Here is a 21,271-nt window from a genome sequence, read left to right as displayed (position 1 = left end):
TTGAAAGATATCTACTTGATTTGACTCATTTGGACGCTGAAGCTTCATATGAGCTTCAGATAAACTTTTAAATACATTTTTGCAGGTCAAGAGGGTCAACAGGGGCACATAGCTCAATTTTGCCCTGAGGCTTCCTAGTCAGTTAAACCAGTCCTGCATTGGATCATTAAATTGAATTGGGGTCATCCTCTGGGGAAGCTGCCCATTTATTATCTTATAAATCATATAAAATTAAGAATCTGACCAAAGGTGGAGAAGTGTGAAGGTCAGGCAATGGACAGAATGGACAGAAGTCCTTTAGGAGAATGAAAATTACATAGCAATATAATTTTTCAGTAACATTCATGTGTGTGAGTAAACGTTTTGACCATGGAGTCATCACTATCAGCCCAGTTAATCTCATCGGACCATGTAGCTTTGTATCCACAAGAAATGTTATAATAACCTGACAGAATAGCTGTATAAACTGCTGTGGAAAGAAAGTTTTGGACAAAGGTTGACCAACTGAGTCACATCACTGTCTTCAGGACAAAAAATGCACTGTAATCTTTATTAGAGTCATTCCAGACTAAAAAACATATCACACAGACAAAGCAGTCTGGGCGTACTGAGGAGGGGAAAGTGTTTAATAGAAAAAAACAGAAACATTCACAATAAAAGCTCACATTTGTCAGATATATTCATGTTAGGCTAGTCTCAATCGAAACGAAATGTTGAATTTGAAGAGCCCTTTTTTTTCTCCAGCTCATTCTGTATGATAAACCATAAACACTGGTATAAAGAGTTCTCTCATCTTTTTTGTGGTTGCAATTTCCACAATCTGTAATTACAATCTTCTGTCAAACATCTTTGCGACAGGCCTCATTTTATGAGCCTTCACATATGTTTTGAGCCAAATATAATTTTGATTCATATTTGATTTGTTGTCTCCACAAACCCAACCCTAAATAGCAAGTTGCTTGCAAACTAACAATATAAAATTAATGAGAAGCTGGAGATATCATTGTACACAACATGAAGCAAAGTATTAAGCATTGTCTGTGGAATGTCATGTGAGTATAACTGAACTGAAGCTCTTGTTCATGCATGATACATACTGTATAAACATACTATGAAAACATAACGTTGCAGTTGAGAGACAGGATGAGATTCGCTTTGCGATCAGGATCCCTCGGCCCCTTTAAAACATCTACATGCCTCCAACTTTGTTCCCAAAACCATCATTTTCAATTTACTTTTTCATGATGGAAGACAGCTCCAGGATCATGCTCTGAAAGAAAGAAAAATACATTGTTATTATTCAAATCACAGACACAAACACATCTCTCCTGACAGCAGCTGAAAATCTTGTTTTCCTGACCTCCAGCTGACCCTGACCTCCAGGTGTAACCTCTCACCTTGCTGCAGTGATGTAGAAGTGTACTCCAGGGTGCATCACTGACCACACCCATCAGTGATGCTGACTGTGATCAGTGCAACAGACTGGAAACTTTAAACCAGAGCAGGCAGGGAAACATGCATTTCACCTGGTTTTAAGTTACTCTTATTATTTCCCGTTTTCCTCACATTTTTTCCCTAGAGCATTTCAGATTTTAAATGTTCCAAATTTCCCATGTAATAAGGGGTTGAAAAAAAATAACAAAGAAATCTAAACATAATAATTAATTATGTATTTTTTCAGATTTTTCTACAATATTTGCATTTTTACCTGTGAAATACTTGACAGTTTAATCTCTTAAGGTCTCTAAGATTAAAAAGGGAAAATCACTCACAATCATCACTTTCTCACTTGTCTGAAGTGGGTGTGACTTAGTTGGAAAAAAGTGATGTCATGTACTTCCATGCATCGATCACAATTTAGCAAAATTTTAATCAAAATATGACTAAAATTGTGGAGTTGTTGCCCATGTTGCCAGGACCAATGTCATAGAAATCTGATCAGAAACCACCTCCCCACAGTTTAAGTCTAAATTAATCATACTTATGGGTGTTAGGGTTAGGGGTTAGGGTTAGGGTTTGAAACCAAGTTTTCAGGGTCATTATATGACCGCAAGCCCCCCAAAAAACAGTGAAACCACTGGTCTAGTGTGTGTGTGTGTGTGTGTACCAGGTATTCCTCATGTTGTGGGGATATAAATCTGTTTAGACAGTCATGTTGTGGGGACTGGCCTCCCTTATTGGAACAAAAAGCAAGTCCCTAAACACAAGGTTCCCCTACACACTTGGAAGGGGAGGGGGAGGGAAGGGGTATTCATTTGATTGCAATCTGCAACCTCACTGCTATATTAAGGTAAATTTAGGCTAATGTTAAGGTTAGGGTTAGGGTTAGGATTAGGCATGTGGTGGTTAGGGTTAAGGTTAGGATAAATCTCCAGGAAATGACTGTAAATCAATGTAATTTCCTCTGAAGTGATGGAAACAAAACTCTGTGTGTGTGTGTGTTGGTGGCAAAACACTGGATGAATTTTTACGAATAATTTCAATTATTTAAAGGGTAAGTTCACCTAAATTACAAAAAAATGTTTTCTCACTTACTGCTAGTGGAATCTATCCATGCAGATAGTTTTAGTTTTATTTGTCCAGGTTTTGAGATATCTTTCTCTTTGATTCTTGCCTCTTTTAGTTTGTGGTGCTTGACAGCACTTGAGGTAAGTAAGAAAACATGCTTTTGTTTTGTTTTTTGTCATTTTGATACATGTTAAAGAGCAACTTAACAGCAGTTGTTTGCCAACCCCCAGTGGCGTAGTTCTGACCTTCCTGCAGTGATGTACAGGTGTACTCCATGGTGTGTCAGTACACTCTGACATCACTGCTGGATGTGATTACAGGTGCAATAGAGCACACTTTTGAAGACACCCAGCTGACTAAGGTGCAACAGATTTCAAACATTCAACTAGAGCGGAACACTGCTTTTTAAGTCTGGAGTTAAGTTACATATTCAGCTATATTCATCAGACAGCCAAATAGTGACATTTGTTGCTTTAGGTACTTCAGATAAAACGTGACTGGATAATCATTTTCTGATCTGTTCTCACCATGGACATCCTCCTCCCGGCGGCTGGAGGTGGGGGGGTCATCACTGGACTCTCTCCCTGGTTGAGGTGCTGGGCCTCAACGTCTGTTCCACTCTGAGAATCGGCGCTATCAGACGGAGTGGCCAGCTTTCCCTCCGACATTCCTCTGGACATGAAACTGCACTTCCTGGCGGTGGGGTAGTGGTCGCTCTCCGGAGAATCACTCATGTCACTGAGCTCCTTACAGATACTCACTCGGCTCTGCTTCCTCTGTGCGTTCCTCAGGGCTGCTGGGATCTCCATGTGGCTGGCCATCAGTGTAGGTCGAGGTTCTGCGTACTGTGGCTGGCCGGAGCCGTGAGGTCCGTTGGACTCTTCACTGCTGCATGACTTCCTGTTGTCCAGAGTGTAGCGCCGCTCCACAGCCCCCAGCTGCTGCAGAGCCTGCTGGTTGGAGCTGTTCAAAGTCTCCCCATGAGCATCAGACACAACAGAGCAGGTCATCTGTGTGAGCTGCATCAACCTTTGTGGTGAGGAATTAGTGAGCACGCAGACCTGCTGCACCATAGAGTTTTTCTTTGACCTGTACACGCTGTCATCATCTCCATATTTGTATCCATACAAGCTTTGTTTGATCTTCTTCACCCCCAGATGGAAGATCTCTAGGAGGTTGAGAAATAAAGAAACTCCGGCAATAACCAGCATGAAAACCATGAAAATGTTCTTCTCTGTTGGTCGTGACACAAAACAGTCGACACTGTTGGGGCAAGGCAACCGTTCACATTTGTAGAGAGGAGACAGTCCAATGCCATACAGAGCACACTGACCTATTATAAAACCCACCTCCACCACAGATCTGGTCAAGATATGGAAAACATATGTGCGCAGCAAGGAGCCTCGAAGGGGAGCTTTCCTTACTTTCTTCTGTTCATCTAGTTTCCTGAGCTCTCGCTCTATTCGCTTATGATCCTCCTGCGCAGGGTCTGTCCCCTCCAGCTCAACTTTCAGACAGGCTTTCTTCTTGTGCCTCTCCTTCTCAAGGGTCCTCAAACGGTACAACGCATGCCCCATGTAGACCAGAGAGGGAGAGGACACGAAGATGATCTGAAGGACCCAGTATCGGATGAGGGAGATGGGGAAAGCCTGGTCGTAGCAGACATTCTTGCAGCCAGGTTGCTCTGTGTTGCAAACAAACTCACTCTGCTCATCATCCCAGACGTCCTCAGCCGCCACACCAAGCACAAGCATCCGGAAAATGAAGAGGATGGTGAGCCAGATCTTCCCCACGATGGTGGAATGAATATGAACCTCTTCTAAAATACTCCCTAATAAGTTCCAATCCCCCATCTTGTGTTACATTATTATTTGCTGTCATCGAAGAAATAATCACGAGTAGCCAGTTAGATCAACAAGCTTTTAGAGGCTATTCAGTTAACTTTTACGATGGGAATATTAAACATGCAATAAAAAACTTGCTTTACTTACATTTTTCTAGGGTGCTTGTCTCATGTGCTTCAACGTAAAGCCATCATGAAAGAGCAGATTCATTTGTGGAGACATCGGGGCTTATTTGTTGTCCCTTAGAGACAGACGAGACCCCACTGTGCAGTGTAGCTGACACTATTTCAGTGCTCCAGTTTGCAGTGATTGATCCACCACATGACCCTATAATGCCCTGAGGTTAGTTTCACCCTGCCACTTTTAACAGGACACTACATTGGAAATAGCACCAACTAAGATGTCAATACACAGCCAGGCACAATGTTTTCAACTTTCTTGCTTGTGATGTAAAACATGTGACCAAAAGTAAGTGGACACTCATGTCCATGTGCCTTTTTCTTGGTGTGTTTTTGTGGCTTGGGTTTATGAATGAAGGGAAATCTTAATGTTCCAAGATACATTGATATTTTAGACAAAAGACTTATTCTAACTGTATGGCAACAGTTTGTGTTTGTTCCTTTCCTGTTTCAACATGACATTTGCACAAAGCCAACTCTATAAAGAAATGGTTTGCCAGTTCAATGTGGAAGAATGTGACTGGCCTGCAGAGCCCTGACCTCAACCCTGTACAACACCCATGGGATGTTGGAAAGCAGACTGTGAACCAGACCTTATCACCCATAACACCAGTGTTGGACTGCACTAATGCTCTTGTGGCTGAATGGGAGCAAGTCCCTGCAGCCAGGTTCCAACATCTGAAACCAGCATAGTAAAGGCATAGTGGAAGCAGGTTGATGAGCATGGTTTGGGATATGTCTAATGTCTGGATGTCTACATACTTTTAGCCATACAGTGCATTTCTAGGAACTGAACCTTTATATATTTATTTAGAATAACTGTGATCTTTGTCTGCTTTTTTTATCTCTTACTCATACAGTGTTGCATCGATGAGTAATAGACAGTATATTTAGTCTGACAGAGAAACATGAGACATCATCCTCCACTTCATGTCATGACTGATCTGGTGAGTTTCAAATTGTGCCCCTAGGCACTGGCCTCAATTTCAACACTTTGTGGCCCACTTCATGAATATTTGTGTCATGGTGAATACAGTATATTGTGCCACCTAACAGCTTATCTTCCACTTGTACCAACTGGTGTAGATGGTTTATGCCCCCAATTTTCCATGAATGTTTTACACAGATTCCATAAGCAAGAATTCAACAGACATAGTAGCATAAATAAATAAAACTTTATTTTCAGTAAAGAATTATATACAATATTCACAATATTGCATTCTATGCTATTTATAAGCAATATGATAAGTCAAACAAAATATCATTGAGGCCCACACATCAAAAGTTTAAATTTGTATTAACAGAGGTAACTGTCCTGTACATGAATTGGACATGTAAACATTGTAATAACCTTCAAACACATCAAGCACCCCCCTCCCCCCCAATCAAATACTTCCATTAAAATTAGATTCAAAATATCACTAATAGAATTATATTAAAATGGCCCAAAATATCAGTCCCATAGCTCAAGATCTAGAGATGGGTGATACTTGAAGTTGTTTCCCATGAGCCTCCAGTAATGTTAGGAACTAAATAAGTCACTTGATTTAAGAGAAGCCCAGGAACCTGGAATTATCCCAGCTCAAGGGCAGTTTTCCCAACTGTTTTGAGAAAAACACATGTTTAGGACTAGATATAAGATGAAGTTGAGACCAAGATATTTGAAGCTTTTCATATCTGCAAAGGTCGAGAAAAGAAAGCATGTAGATGAGGAAAAGTTTTATGTGATAAGAACCAAACTTCAGTAAGGAACCAACGTCTGATAATATACAGTACCGATACTGAAGTAGTGATTGCTGCCGTGGAGGTGAATCACCAATAACAGTGATGTTTACTGGATTTTCACTATGTGGATGTTTCACCGTTCATATCAATATTTTCAGTCAGTATTGTTGAATTCTTATTTTTCACACTTTGAATTATTTTCAAACAGGTACAGTTCAACATCTGAAACAAAATACCTTCACCACTGTCTGACGGTATTTTGAGGTATTTTCATTCTACTTAACTGACCTGGTCAGAGTATGCAGGGCTTCACCTCTTCCTGCACCATGTCACATTAACAGCAGCCTACCTGTGTTGGTGCTACAGTATGTGTGTAAAAATGCTCTGATAGAAGAACAGTTTTCAGAACAAAACATCAAGCGGACAGTCAGTGAGATCAGGTGTCCATCTTCCCCTGCTTCTTAAAAAGCTTCATGAGCTGGTGAAATCTGTGAGCGATCTGAGAAAAGGACAGTTGAGTCAGTGTATTTTCCTTCAGTATAGCAGGTACAGTCATCGAGCATTCGTGTGCATGTCACACACTGTAACTACAACTGTGAACTTACCTGCTCTGATGGTTTATCCAGCTTTTCGGCCAGGGCAGAGAAAGTTTCACGTGAGGCACCTTTTGTTTTCAGGTCGATAAGAATAGCTCGATCTTCATCTCTGGAACAAACAGAATACACACACTCAGCCATAAGCCTTTACAGGAACACCTGTAGGAATAACCAGCCACATTTCTGCTAAATTGTTCATTTGCATTCATTTAGTTGTAAATCGGTGCCTACAGATAGCCAGGAGGTTTTGAGCTAATAGGCATCTTTACATGTTCTGTTTGTGTACAGATTGAACAAACTGCAGAGCTGAAATGAGTAGTCAACTGACAGAAAGTTAATCTGCTAAACTTTGGACAGTTGGTTGGATAAAACAAGCAACTTGAATATAACATCTTGGATTCTGGGAAATCATAAACCAGCAACGATAAAATGAGAAAAAAATGTGCAGATTAATCAATAATGAAAATAATCATTGTTTGCAGCCCTTCAAAAGAAATACATGTTAATCAATGAGCTTATCTATGTTGGTAGGTGACTTTTGGAAATTTGGACAGAACCAGGCTTGCCGGTTACCCCTGCTACCAATTTTATGCTAAGCTAGGCTAACCATGTCCTGTAAATGGTAAACAGCACCAAACCTGTGATAGTTGGGCAACCAAGTCTACCTGCTCAGCCATAGCCATGAGCCTGTTATATTACATTATATTATAAAATAACACATAGACATGAGATTGATATCAATCATTCTTCTCACTGTCAGGATTAAATCAGATACGTCCAACTATTTATCACTGTTGCAATTATATTGTTGTGAAAGATTCTAATGAGATTTTGCATGAGAACTTGTTTATGACTTGAAAATCAAAGCTGAAAATCTGTTGAACTTGGGGCTTTAACACCAAGATTTGGAAATTACTTGTAACTTGCAAAAAAATGACTTTTTTCATCCTCTGGGCTCTCATAAGGCTAAAAATGATCTCTGGTTTGAAGTGGTGGAGCTACTTCTGGGAAATTAATTCCCTCATGCATCAAGTGTTTGCAAAAGAAGGGAGGAAAAAAAGAAACGACATAAGTCTGACTGTGTTTGACCTAGTTGGCATCATTTACTTTAATAAAGTAAAGTAAGTAAGACGGGGCAAAATACTGCGTCAGCTACTGACCTGGTCCATGCTATCACCACTGCGCCTTTTTTCTTGATGATATTCTTGGCAGAGAGACTGTTGGGGGACAGAGGTGAAGATGAGGATTTGGATTCACTATCATCTCTCTTTGAGTCAGGCATCATCTCTTCCAAACACTCCTCTTGCTCCCTTCTGGACCGCTTCACTTTTGATTTCTCTTGGTGCTTCTTCCGTTTTCGTCCTCTCTCATGATCCCTTTGGTCTTTCTCTGGTGTGCTGCTTGCATCCTCTGCAATGGTGAGACTTCTCTCTGACTCTGACACCTCTGTTTCATCTCTGTCTGAGTCTGAAACATGTGACAGTGACACTTTTCTCCTTTGATATGTTTCAGAGCTTCCAGCAGGGTGATGCAGACTGTTATTTGACAAGGCAGTTTTAGAGGGACTGATCATTTTCTGTGATTCGGACAAAAGAGTTTTTGAGGGACTTTGTTGAACTTGCGTATCTTCACCTTTGTGGTGTGTTTGAGTTGCGATCTCATCAGTTGTGAGTGTAACACCTCCTCTGGTGGTTACTTGGTTGATCTGCCCAAATGAATGATCAGAGCTTGGAGAAACATTGTGCAAACTGTTATCTGAAGGAGTTGTTTTAGACCGAGTTTTTGGAGATGTAGACAATGTCACTGACCCCACTGGAAAACAACCTTTTGAGGTACTTTGTTGAGCTGACCTATCCTCTTTTTTGTGGGATAGATCTTTTCTTAGTGTTGAGTTCTCATCTTCAGTGAGATAGTTATCAGCACCAGTGGCAGCCTGGCACATCCCAGAGCATCCGGTGAGGTTGGAGAGACTGTTCTCTGAGGACATAGCATTGCAGGGACTGCTGTCTTTTTGCGACTTGTCCGACAAGACAGCTTTTGCTTGACTTTCCTGAGTTGCCACATCGTGTTCTCCACATTGCTGCTCTTCTTCTATTAGTGTTTGACTTAAGCTCTCATCAGCAGTAAGAGTGACATCTGCACCTGGGGTTGCCTGACGAATCTTCAGGATGAAATGATCATTGGATTTCTCCATCACTAGCGCCTGCATGGGCAAGTCTGGCTTGAACATGAAAGGTCTGGCAGCTGCTTCCGAGGCCACGCTGCTGCTGGACCCGCAGCTGGAGTCGTCCGTGTCGAGGGCGAGGTGAATGTCCTGCTCCGTAGCGTCTTCGCCATCCAGCAGAGCGTCCTCACTTATGTGCGCGCTAATGACGCTGTCTGGAGTGGACATAATGGTCATACTGGATGGCTGTAGGAAGCTGAGATGGCTGTCAGACTTGAGGGGTGATGGGATGGTGAGGGAGACTGCCAGATCTTCAGCTAGAATGGAATAACACTTCTGTGAAGCAAGGCTGGACTGCAGCATCGCTCGACTCTCTGATGGCACCTCTAGCAAGCAACTTTCATCAAATAAAGCTGGATTCAGCGGGACCTGATCTTTGGACCGTGGAGACGAGACCTTGCGAGGTGAAATGCTTGACCATGTAGTGATAAGTTTGGAGGGAGTATCAAATTTTGTTGGGGAAAGCAGTTTAGATGGAGAGTCAAATTTAGATGGAGTGGTTATGCTAATGAGTCTTTCTCCATCTTTCCTTGGAGTACTGAGGGACCAGGCGGTGTTGTCTCCGGTGATTCCACTGGTCTCCAGCAAGTCAGATCCTTGCAGGAGACACTTGAAGATTTCTCCCATTTGTGAGTCTCTCACCAGGTTGAATGTTAAACTGGAAGCTTGCTGTTCAGTGAGCAGTTCAAAGTCAGTTTTTTCAAGCAAAGAGACATTTTGAGAGACAACCAAAGAAGCCATGTGATTTTTCTCTGGTGTTGAAGGAATTTTAGGAGGAAGGAAATTGACCACAGTTTGTGAATTTCGGTAATTTGGTGGATGCTGGTCAACATTACTTTCTTTTTCTACACGAGTCATTCTGATATCTTTGCCTCTGCTTCCGAGGCCTGTTCTGTAAGGCACAACAGCACAAGGCTTGATACGACTCAGGCTGGCTGGAGGAGACTGTACATCCTTCTGTTGACACTGTGGCTTCTTAGCAGGAGGCTGTCTAGACATGTTCTCATTTCCGCTGGCCCTCTTGTCCTCAGCCTGAGTTCTTGCTGGTTTGCAAAGGCTCTTCAGTGTTGTGTAAATGTCCTTGAACAAATAGTCAACTTGACCATCTACAAAGTCCCACAACTTTTGCTTCAGATCAACTGCCTGCTGTTCAAAGATGCGTTTCACGATGCCATTATCTGCTACTTTGCTAAACACAGACGCGACCAATTTCTTCAGCTTGGATTTCAGCTCCACTGCCTGACTGCATATTTGACCAAAATGGGCACCGTCCACAAATTCTAAAAAAGACTCCTGGAAATTCTCCATCACACCATAGAAGCTCTTCTTAGGAAACGTTTTATGAAGCTTCATGTACTTTTTTCGGATTTCAGAGCGAACCAATTTAAATGTCTCCATTACTTCTTCTATAGTGGAAAAAGAAGCTTTGGTTGCTGCAGGGCAAACTGTTTTAAAACGACTCTTACTACCAGTAGTTGGGCTTGGTGTCGATGCACCTGCTGTTTCAGTCATTTCTTTTGAAGCAACAGACCTTTCTTCAGATTTCCTCTTTAACACAGACTTGGGACTTGCTTTTTTTCTGACGGGACGCACTAACTTGGCCCTCTTGGTCGCAGGAGCGGGAGAAATTGCGGTCGCTTCATCGCTTTCGCTTAAAATTTCTCCTTCCTCCAGTTCAGTGTCAGAGAGACTTGAAGGCAGGTCGGATACCTTGTCCAGGTTTTGTGTATCATGTTTTGAAGGAGAACCTGGGTATTTGTTTTCTTTGTTTACATCCAACTTCTTTGAGTTGACATCAGCAGTTGTAGTGGTGAATTCTGCACAGGAGAGAGATAGAAAAGATGTTATATAGTAGGGCTGGGTTAAAAAAACAGAACAAAACAAAAAAACCCCAAAAGAAAACGATTTTCCAATTTAAATGGATTTTCATTTGAATGATGTAATATTGATTCATAAAATCGTGTGATAAATCTTTTAATATATACTTTTTCCCATGGATGGGTGAAGCTTAAACCCTGCTAGTCTCGTGTGGCCAGCCTTTGGTTTTTTGCACAACGATCTCGCTGAACCTCAGTTTAATCAAAAACATGGCGGGGGCTGCTCCACTGCAGGCATCGCCAAGTCTGGTTGCATTTGAGATTTAAAAACTATGTAAACAGAGAAGAGCTGGACAAAAGCAAAGCCATATGTAAGATGTGCAAAATGGAGGTGAAATATTGTGTCAACACTCACTGACTGTATAAGTTGTAGACCTGTACTATATTGTGTTGACTGTTGTAGTGAGTTGGTCACTTTGAATAAAAAGGACATCAATGTAACTGCTATGGGGTTAATTCTTCATATAAATATTAATATTTTTAATAATGCACCAGGTTAGATGGTTCCTTGTACAATTTACAGTATTAGATCTCTGAGAATCTCTTTCATATCCAAGCAAAACTGGTATTTTAACTGAAATATCCCTGATCAATTGATATTGAATTAAATTGAAAATCGAATCAGGACCTTGTGAATCGAATTGATTCAGGAAGTCAGTATCGATACCCAGTGCAATTATATAGACGTTTTGACTTAGCGTCTAATATTTATGATAAAATATTAGATCCTAAGTCATTAGCATCATTATTATTATAAGGTTCCCATCTTGTAATGATGTGGATCTTGTATTAATGAGTCCCATCACTCAATATTTAAAGAGAAAAGGAAACATGATTAACAGTCACCACCGTCTGAGGAGACATGGCTACGATGACAGTACTTGATGTAATTTACATATTATTACCTCCTTGGTTTGAGGCATTGGGGTATATCGATGTCAGTTACACACTGATCTGCTTAGGTTTGCTCTAGCAGTCTACTAGTTCTCCAGCTGCTGCCTCTATAAACTATTCAACAGTTTCAAACAGACACATTTACACATTCATGGGTGCATATTCATTTGCTGTCAAAGTGTTCATTGATATCAATTCTGGCAGTGAGTAGGGATGTGCCATATCGTATCATTAATGATATTTTTCTGCAGTATTGTGACGGTATTTTTTCAAAAAGGAACTTGAGTAGTGTGGAGATGGTCTGATAACAGGAAACGTTCAAGGAAAAAGAGCACAGGTGCTACACAACATTCTATCTAATAACTATGAGACAAGTCACGTCAAGATCACTTCTGGTGACAATGATTGATTGATCAGTACAGTGTATGTTTGTGTTGGGCTAATTAATCAAAGCAGGATGTCACAATGTTGTAAAAAAATTAAACACTGAAGTTGGGAAAAGTGGAGGCTAATGTTGCAGTCAGTCACAGTCAGGTGGATATGAGAGGAAAAAGTCACCACACAGAGAGCAAACAGTACCAGTTAAATGATAGGCTGAAGGTAATTTGGTAATCACCAGCTGGACACATTTTACACAATACAGTCTGCAGCAGGGTGAAGAGGCTTAGGGTTTGGTATTTGTCAGTTGGACTCAGCTGACTAACAGCAGGTCCATTTACAACATAGACTCTGATCAGAGTTATTGTAAAGCAGTCTGTCTGCTTCTCTAGAACATCCCCAGAATCCTTCAGGTAACACTGACTGAATACAGGGATGGCTGTATAAATCTGACCACACAATCCAAAATTATATTACAATTACATTGTATTATATTGTTTCCGTTATGTGTTCATGTAAGAAAATGAATATTGGCTGATACATTTTTGTCTGAATTTTTAATCCCTAAAACATCTAAATCGGCAGTGTTCTAAGGCCCATCTAACTGGATTAAACACCATAAGATAAAGTATGACCTCTTTCTGTCGTCTTACGAAAATGAGATAATTCAGTTTGAGATTGTAGTCTGTCGAGATAACCTCTGAATTCAACCATTACCAAAAGGTAACCATCTTAAAAAAAGATATCAGCTTGACAAAAACACATAACAGGCATAAAAAACCTATTAGCCACTCTGTTCTTCTATATGAACATAACATTTAAAGCGACATTGTCAGGCCAACATTACCTTTCTGAAGACTTTTGACATGACCAGGCTTGCCATGAACATGGAAATGATTTCTCTTGCTTATCCGTATTGGGCTCCTCAGCGGGCTTATGGCATCAGGCATTCTCTTCAGATTGCTCAGTGTGCGCATCATGGAGTCCTCATCATGAACTAATGGCATCGAGCTAGAAGGCTCAGCATTACTCTCATGACTCTTGCCGGGACCGAAGCTCTTCTTTGGTGTGAAAGTGAGGTCACTGTACTTCTCTGGCAGGGCTGTCTCCTCTGTTGTACTGCTGACTTTTGACACACCGATACAGCCGGTGGAAGAGCTGGGCTCAGTTGCAATGCTACTGCTGTCATCTTCATTTGTCCTTGTTAACACGTAAATCGCTTCAGGCAAACTCAGCCCTTCTTGTGGAAGTGATTCCAGGCTTATTGTACTAGATACAGGATCTGTATCTTTAAGACCATCTTGCATATGAAGAGCATCTTTCTCGTGAGCGGAACTGGATGAAGCGGGAGGACACGGTTCTTGCTGGCAGTCCACTGGTAGAACAGTGGGAGAAATTTGCTCACTTCTGACTTTGGTCTTGTCTTTAGAAACAGGTGTTCCCCCTCCGTCTGACACGACGGCATCTTCTGTGACTGAATCCAGAGAGAGGCTCTGCGGTACTGCACTTTTAGAAAGTTCCATACTCGAATCAAGCACAACGGATTCTGTAACAGTAACAGACTGATCTGTACTATTTCCACGGTTTACTTTTTGTAAAGAATTTCTTGTGTGCTGTTCATTAATGCTTTCAGATGTTTCCTTGAGACCATCAGTAGCCTCCAGTTGCTCAGGTCCATCTACCAGGCTGGCTGAGGCCAACTTGGTTTTGTTCTTTAGAGGACTGCTCTCTGATGATTTTGGTGTGAGATGTGCAGTCATCTGATTCTCTGCAGTATCAGGGGAGAAGCTAAGTGCTGAGGTAGTTTGGACTGAATTGTCTTCAAGCTGCTTGTCAGCCGCAGGTGTTTCTCTCTGGATTTTGTCCTTTTCCTGGACATCTTCATCACACTTCTTATGCGTCTTTTCAGAAGTTGGAGTTTTGTCCAAATCAGAAGGCCGCTCTTCAACATCTTCCAACCTGGCTTCTAACTCACTGCCCTCTAGTTCATCAATGACACACATATCTTCAACATCAGGCTGTGAACCCTCATCATCTGGACTGTTTTCTACTACCTTATCCACTGGTGTGAGGTCATCCTGGCTGCCATCGATGGGTAATAATGGCTTCTTAATTGGTGAAAGGGTTAGATTCAAGGTTTCCATGAAACACAGTTTCCTGTTTGGAATATTTTCCTCCGCAGAGCTTTTTTTGGCTGTATCTGGATCTTCGGATAATCTTTTTAAGGCCTTGTGTGTCTTTTCTGGTCTTTCCTTGCTATGGGCATCAACTTTAGCATGGTCTAATTCTTTTGATCTCTGTTTTTCACGTTCTCTGCTTGTCTCTGACACAGTGCTCCTCTTATGCTTTCTGTTAATTTCATCTTCACGTCGCCTCTCTTCCTTCCTCTGATGATCCTTAGAAAGTTTATCCCCTTCCCTCTCTTTGGAGGACTCTCTGCAGCGCTCAGCATGTTGATTTGTAGAGGACTTCTTCCGGTCCTTTGAGTCTGAACTTATGCTGTGTCTGTCACTAGTCTTGATTTTTCTATGATCTCGACTGTAGGTCTCTTTAGAGTTGTGAGCTTTACCATGTTCAGAGTCTGATGTGACCATTTTGGATTTATCTTGTCTCCTTTCTCGACTTTTCCCTTTTGAGTCTTGAGAGGAACCTGAACTATGTAAAATCTCTGGCGGAGGGCTTTTAGCCCTCTCTGATCTGTGGTGCCCCTCAACGCTTTGGTAGTTCCTGCTTTTACATGACCTGGAGTCATATCTCCGCCCTGTGTCTTTGTCTGTTTTGTGAGACCTGTTTTTCTCAGAGGCATAACAGTCCTTGTTGGGATCTGAACCAGTTCTATGTCTCCTATCTGTTGCTTCAGATAGTTTTTGAGTGTGATATTTTTCCTCTCTCTGTTTGGACTTGTGTTTGTCTGACTCACTATGTCGGGTTGATGAACTGGTGCTGGATTTGCTGACAGAGTGCTCAGTCTGTTTGTCTGCTTCTTGACAATCTCCTCTTGAGGAACCTTTTGAATGAGTATCAGAGGATGCTTTTGAAGCTCTGGTCTCAATGCAAGAGCCCCTGGCCTGGTTGGTGGAATTATCATTGTCTTTCCTGGATGGTTGAGGGTGATCCTTTGGAGGATGATCCTCCCTGGGAGGTGAAGTCGGTAGTGGTGGAGGAGGCGGGGGAGGAATGGATGATGGCGGAGGAGGTGGACGACTGGAAGGTGGTGGAAGAGGTGGCCTATTCATGGAGCTGCCTGAGGAGGTCCGGCTGGAGGAACTTTGATACTGCAGATTATTTATACGAGAGTGATGATGCCGACCTTCCTCTGGCCTGTGGAAAATGGTTTTAATAATCAATTAACATAGATCCAATCAGTGAAGGTATGTACATAGGTAGCTTTTTGACTAGTCCAGTGGCTAGGAAATCATAGAAATTAACAAACTACTTGTGCCAAGTACCAGCAAATTATTTTTTTTAATATATATATATATATATATATATATGTTAGGAATTTTTATTTAACTGGTTAGTTATAGTCTGTATTATTTGCATATTAACACTTACTGTTGGTTCAACCTCTGAATCTCAGCATCTTTTCGTGTCACCTCCTGTCTAGCTGTTCGTAAAAGTGCAGAGATGTTCTTTTTGAGACGGTAGTTCTCAGTGTTCAGCCCTGTATTCTAAAAAAAAAAAAAAAACCCCAAAAAATAAACAAATACGGGTTATTTTTTTTGGCATTTTTCATTTGACAGTTGAAAGTGTAGTGACAGAACAGACACTGAGAGAGAGTGAGAGAGAGAGAGAGAGAGAGAGAGAGAGAGAGAGAGAGAGAGAGAGAGAGAGAGAGAGAGAGAGGTAAGACATACAACAAGGGTCAGCGGCCAGAATGGAACCTCAAACATTGTGGTTATGTGGTACATGTTAGTGACACGTGGATCGACTCTGATGTCATCTGAATCCCCATGTACGCATAAATCATACACCCGCCACCCACCCGAATGAATTATTTTCTCTGACTTACAGACCTGCACCTGCATAGACGTTTCACTCCACCTCTAGCTGTCCCTGTAGGCTATATTGCATTTTAAATTATGTTGAGCAGCGCAAGTTTTCCAGGTGATTTCTTACTGTGTGTTGTATTGATGTGTGAGTGTTTTCTTTAATGATTTCTTTCAAAGATTAGAGAGGCTGCTTTCAGTAATTCTAAACGTTTCAATGCACGCAATAATGTCACTGCAGCAAATACTGTGGGGCATTTAAGCATCAAAACTAAAAACTGTAGTTATAAACTTGACAGGACAGAGTGAACTCTCCAGGGGAAACACACAAACTTTTAGCTTCTGAAATAAATATAAATAGCTCTGATGGAGCTCAGGATTTATCAGGAGGGCGGCTGCTTTACTCCAAACTATTTCACTGTATGAACCTGGACTGTGTGTGTGACCTTTTGTGTAGACGAACACAGAACATTAATTAACATTAGATCCTGACCCGTGCTGTCAGCGTGTCTGAGATTTAAATAATCAATGAAGTTTTGACTGCTGTGCCTCGTGCGTCAATGTGCACAGCGTTTCTCTTAATGGCTGTGAGTACATTTACACAAAAATTGGGATACTGGGCGTTGTTTACGACAATATGTAATAATGAAATATATTTTCAGTGCTTTTGTATGGAGTCTAATAAAAAGAAACAATCAATCATTTCAATAGCTAAAAAATAAGGACAATGAAACAAACCTGCGTCTCCATCTGCTCGAGTCTTCTGCGCAACTCTTTAATTTGGTTTTGAGCTGCTTGGAATCTGGACTTCAACTGCAAACAAAATGAAAGGGCCTGTGAGATGGTTGGCCAGCTGACAGCAGCTCTCTGCATTTTATCAGAGCATGGTGATTTCAGAAACTTTCAAAACCTCCATGGGAGCATTTCAACATGTAAATTGTTATACCTCTTTTTATACACAAATATTATGTATAATGCTGATTAAAGGTTCACCCCATACTTGACAATTTACACCAGACTGTTCACAGGGAAATCTTTTAGCTGCTTTTCACCTCAGACCTACATAACAACTACACATATGGAAAATGTAGACCTTCATTCATGCCATTCACTGAATGAGGACCAATGAGGGTTCCAGCAGAAAAAAAGGTTGTCCGCCAAACAGGTTGATCTGGATCAGCTTTTGCTGGACTGCAATGTAACATCATCTGGCAAGGTGCTGCCGTGGCCAATTATTTGCTCCTGTGTTGTTTAAACACAGTTCTGATTTCAGGCTGAATGCCCACTAAGACAGGGGTTACAATACTCTACCTCATATACAAACACTTGTGAAAATTCAGTCACATGAACACAGTTCAATTTGCTGAAGAGTGTCTGCGAACCTATGATCTACTTTCCCATTCAAACATTTATTTGAGACCAATAAAACCAGAATTTATTGATCAGAGGAAAAGTTGCCACGAATATTAACGATTCTTGCTGTGTTTTTTGGCATAAATAAGCAAATACGCATAGACAAAGACCAGTAAACAAAGACAGGGAAAAGAGCAGAGGCTGTGCGAGTGGGGGAAACCCTGAACATGCACAATAGGGTGACTTTTATATACTCATTAGAATAATCCACATTCACCCATTTATAGCACAGCTGTACGTTGTTTACTCTGCAAAAGATCCAGGTTGGGAACAAGCATAAACAGGCATGTTGATCTCTGCACACCAACAGTAAACAAACACAGGTTCGTCTCAAGCCTCACCTTCAATATGAAATGCCTATGTGAACAACAGTGAGAAGGGAAGCATGGAGAACATGGTGACTAACCTCAGTGTAAGAGGACTCTCTGCTCTGTAATTCCTCTGTTACAATTTCTTCATATAGATCCATTGAATTCTTCAGCTGAGAAGGATTTGATGAGGGTTTCTCTGCAATATAAACCAAAACAGAACAAGGAATAAGATCATTTTCATTCATATTTATAAAGTCAGCATCAATATTGAACAAAGAAATCTGGGCTTTTAATATTATTAGTAATGATATGTAACAGATCAAATGGAACTATTTCAAGACTTTTACCTGCATTGCTGCCAGATCCGACTTCCAGGTCATCATAGATATCCACTGAATCTTCACTGACATTGGGCACAAAGACTGTGGATATTATAAATGTATATCATCACACATGTACAGCTGTAATCATGACTTTTTTCCATATAAGTCTTAATGCAAAATCACTTCATTGCCAGTAAATACTTGAGTGTGTTTTTTTTAACCATATAACATCGATGCCACAGTTTTTGTTCCATTATGGGAATTGTTTAAGGGACTATACAGGCAGTTATTTTACCCCTCAAATAAAACTGTGGAAACTAAATACAGTGCACTATGCAGCAAAGAGAGATTTATTTGGGATACATAATGTGTGGGAAATATAAATGTTTCACTCCATATATTTAAAAAATGATTTCATCTGTAGAAATGAAGTACATTTTGGGAAAGCATCTGCAAATATTTCACAATCTGAATGTTTTCTAAGATGAATTTTAGCTTTATGTCAGCAATCATTGTGTGATTGGGGAATTTGGAGGGAAACCACAGCTTGGGCCACTGGTAAAGACATCTACATTGTACTTTACATGATATAACAGTCTTATTGCAGAACAGAAATCTTTATAATACACAAATCCAAATGCAATAGCCTTATACTTACGACTAGATGCACTGTTGGTGTCCATTTTCTCCATTCTTCCAAATATCTCTGACTCACTTTCTTAAGGAATATCTGAAAACAATACCAAAATAAATAATTAAATAAATAAGTAACAATCAATAGTTATTACCAGTCTACAAATAAAATCAGACAGAACATACTTCACACAGGCGGAAGATTAACCTGTGATATTTAGCTACATTGAAAGCAAAGGCAAGACACAATCAATCAGGAAACCCATTTCACTCATCCACAATTACTTTTAGACTGATAAAGTCATCTTTAAAGAAGCATTCCACCATTTTTACACATAAGGTCAGTATACTAATCATGGTTAGTCCAACTCATTTTGTGAAAAACTGTTGTAGAATGTAATCTGTGACTCTGGAAGATCTTTGTCACGTCTAGTAAAATAACCCAGGTGATCTACAGTTGGGCTTGGACATTACACACTTATAATAGAAAGCCTGAGTTACAAACAAGGGGTGTGGAGTTTGAAAGATGCCAGCAAGACATGACTGGAAGACTGGCTGAATTATATGAATTGTAGGATTCAGTGTTTTTGGAGCTTGATCCATATTAGGGACTTAATTTCAGGGTATCTGTAGCTGTGCAGCTTCAGTTTTGACTTTTGTTATTTTAACCTGTCTCTTGTAAGTGCAACCAACTTCAGTGTCCTTTTAAGACTAGTTAAACATGCCTCACTATAATATCTGCGGTCAGCATCATACTGTGAGACAATAGAAATCAGAGATTCTGCCATACCATTAATACCCTTTAATAAGTCTGGTTGGATAAGGCCATTGTGGTCGATGTTGCAAATCAATGAGCAGGACTGTTTTATGGCAATATAAGATTTTTATGATTTTACATCAGTGTAATGAAGAACTGCGATTTAATGGGTATTTTATGTACTGAATTAGATGTCCTTCATGTCTGATCATTTTATTTTATTTATACAATTTCTCAACTGTTTTTCCCAGAAAACATACTATAAAAATGACATATATGGTAATAGAAGAATGTATTCATATTCCAACAGATACAGATTAACACTACACCAAAGCAAACATAGTGCATGTGTTGTCTGTAGAGGACAAGCTAAGATTTCTGTGTTGTTAGCAGGATTCATTAAGACTGTGTGCTAGCTGGAGCTCTTTTGTTCACTGCTGCAGAGAACAGAGCAATAAAGCCTTCCAACAACAGTTGAAGTGAAGCAGAGAGAAACAAAGACATTTTTAATAAGTTGAGCTGACTTAATGTTCTAGGTGAATAATGCTTCAGTTTGACTTTATTGTCCTTGGCCTCGATCTGATATTTAACACTGAACTCAGCATGCTATCATTTACAGTACATCTACTTAACTTAGTCCTGTCCTAAACTCTGAAATCTCACACAGCTTAAAGGTCTCCTGAAATTTGCTCCTGAAACAGATGTAACAAAATACAGAATGGTGGGCAAACCCTACTAAAACTATGCTTACCCATTTTTGTATTTTTCTTGAAGGACATTTTATCTACATTTTTCAGCTAACACAAATCTCTAAGACACATTCATGTAACCATATATGTAGTGAGAAACGTAAGCTAAGTACCGGTTTCTTTCTTATTTTTTCACAAATACAGACATAAGTTTGTAGTTAACCAACAAGTTTAAGTCAGATACCCTGAACCCAGTTCGCTGCATATTTAACATACCAACGTAATGTTATTAGTTATCTATCAAAGAATGTGAGTCTGCGAAGCCTACGCGTTATAAAAAGGACAGTTGAGTGAGTTAACAATGAATAGGTTGACTTACGTGTTTGCGTATTGTTATATGTCCTCTTATTGTTTACAACTGTAATGTCGCGCCAAGACTTCATTGCACAGGAAGCAACGACATTTTCCCGCGCTGTGTCACTGCCTGGCAGCCATGGGTTGCAGCTCCTCTGAGGTCCAAAAAACCCTGTTAAAACAGGAGTCAACCCCTAAAGACGACCAACTGTAACGCGACTCGTCGACTTCTTCAAAGGTTCCCAGTCCCCCTGCAGTCAGCGGACATGAATGAAAGCGTTAAACAGCAGCAAGGGTGGCAGAAAGTTGTTTCTCTCTCGCGGAAGAGAGTCGCACTCGGTCGCACTGTGCCGGGGTCGCTGTCCGCGCGCGTCATCACCGCGTGACGTCAGGAGAGAGAAGGGGAGGGGTGTGCAAAAGGGAGATTTAGTCCTTTTCTCATTTATTATTAAATTATTAAAATGTATTATGATTTCTGTCTGTACTCATTCAAGTGACATTTGGACTCAAATTCCCTTATTGGTACCTATGACAGACGTCTTATTTTTGATTTTAAAAAAAAAACGATAAAATTGCT

The 21,271-nt window shown here is 40.6% G+C and overlaps 2 protein-coding genes across 2 annotated transcripts; both read right to left on the bottom strand.

The window, feature by feature from the left end:
* Nucleotides 1–605: 605 nt before the first annotated feature.
* gja10b (gap junction protein alpha 10 b) lies at nucleotides 606–4,646 on the bottom strand. Its single transcript, XM_044377063.1, has 3 exons — nucleotides 4,500–4,646; nucleotides 3,036–4,382; nucleotides 606–1,270 (listed from the first exon to the last, which is right to left on the bottom strand). Exons 2-3 carry the CDS (start codon nucleotides 4,359–4,361, stop codon nucleotides 1,232–1,234), a joined length of 1,365 nt encoding a protein of 454 aa, XP_044232998.1. The 5' UTR covers nucleotides 4,362–4,382; nucleotides 4,500–4,646; the 3' UTR covers nucleotides 606–1,231.
* Nucleotides 4,647–5,713: 1,067 nt separating this feature from the next.
* On the bottom strand, nucleotides 5,714–21,079 carry casp8ap2 (caspase 8 associated protein 2). Its single transcript, XM_044377062.1, has 10 exons — nucleotides 20,720–21,079; nucleotides 18,920–18,991; nucleotides 18,286–18,360; nucleotides 18,034–18,134; nucleotides 16,953–17,027; nucleotides 15,781–15,896; nucleotides 13,073–15,546; nucleotides 8,013–10,893; nucleotides 6,862–6,961; nucleotides 5,714–6,755 (listed from the first exon to the last, which is right to left on the bottom strand). The coding sequence occupies exons 2-10, from the start codon at nucleotides 18,951–18,953 to the stop codon at nucleotides 6,693–6,695; spliced, it is 5,919 nt and encodes a 1,972-aa protein (XP_044232997.1). The 5' UTR covers nucleotides 18,954–18,991; nucleotides 20,720–21,079; the 3' UTR covers nucleotides 5,714–6,692.
* Between the last annotated feature and the right edge of the window lie 192 nt (nucleotides 21,080–21,271).

Source organism: Thunnus albacares, chromosome 16 (assembly GCF_914725855.1).
Source record: "Thunnus albacares chromosome 16, fThuAlb1.1, whole genome shotgun sequence".
Lineage (NCBI taxonomy): Eukaryota > Metazoa > Chordata > Actinopteri > Scombriformes > Scombridae > Thunnus > Thunnus albacares.
This window is presented reverse-complemented; position numbering and strand designations above follow the sequence as displayed.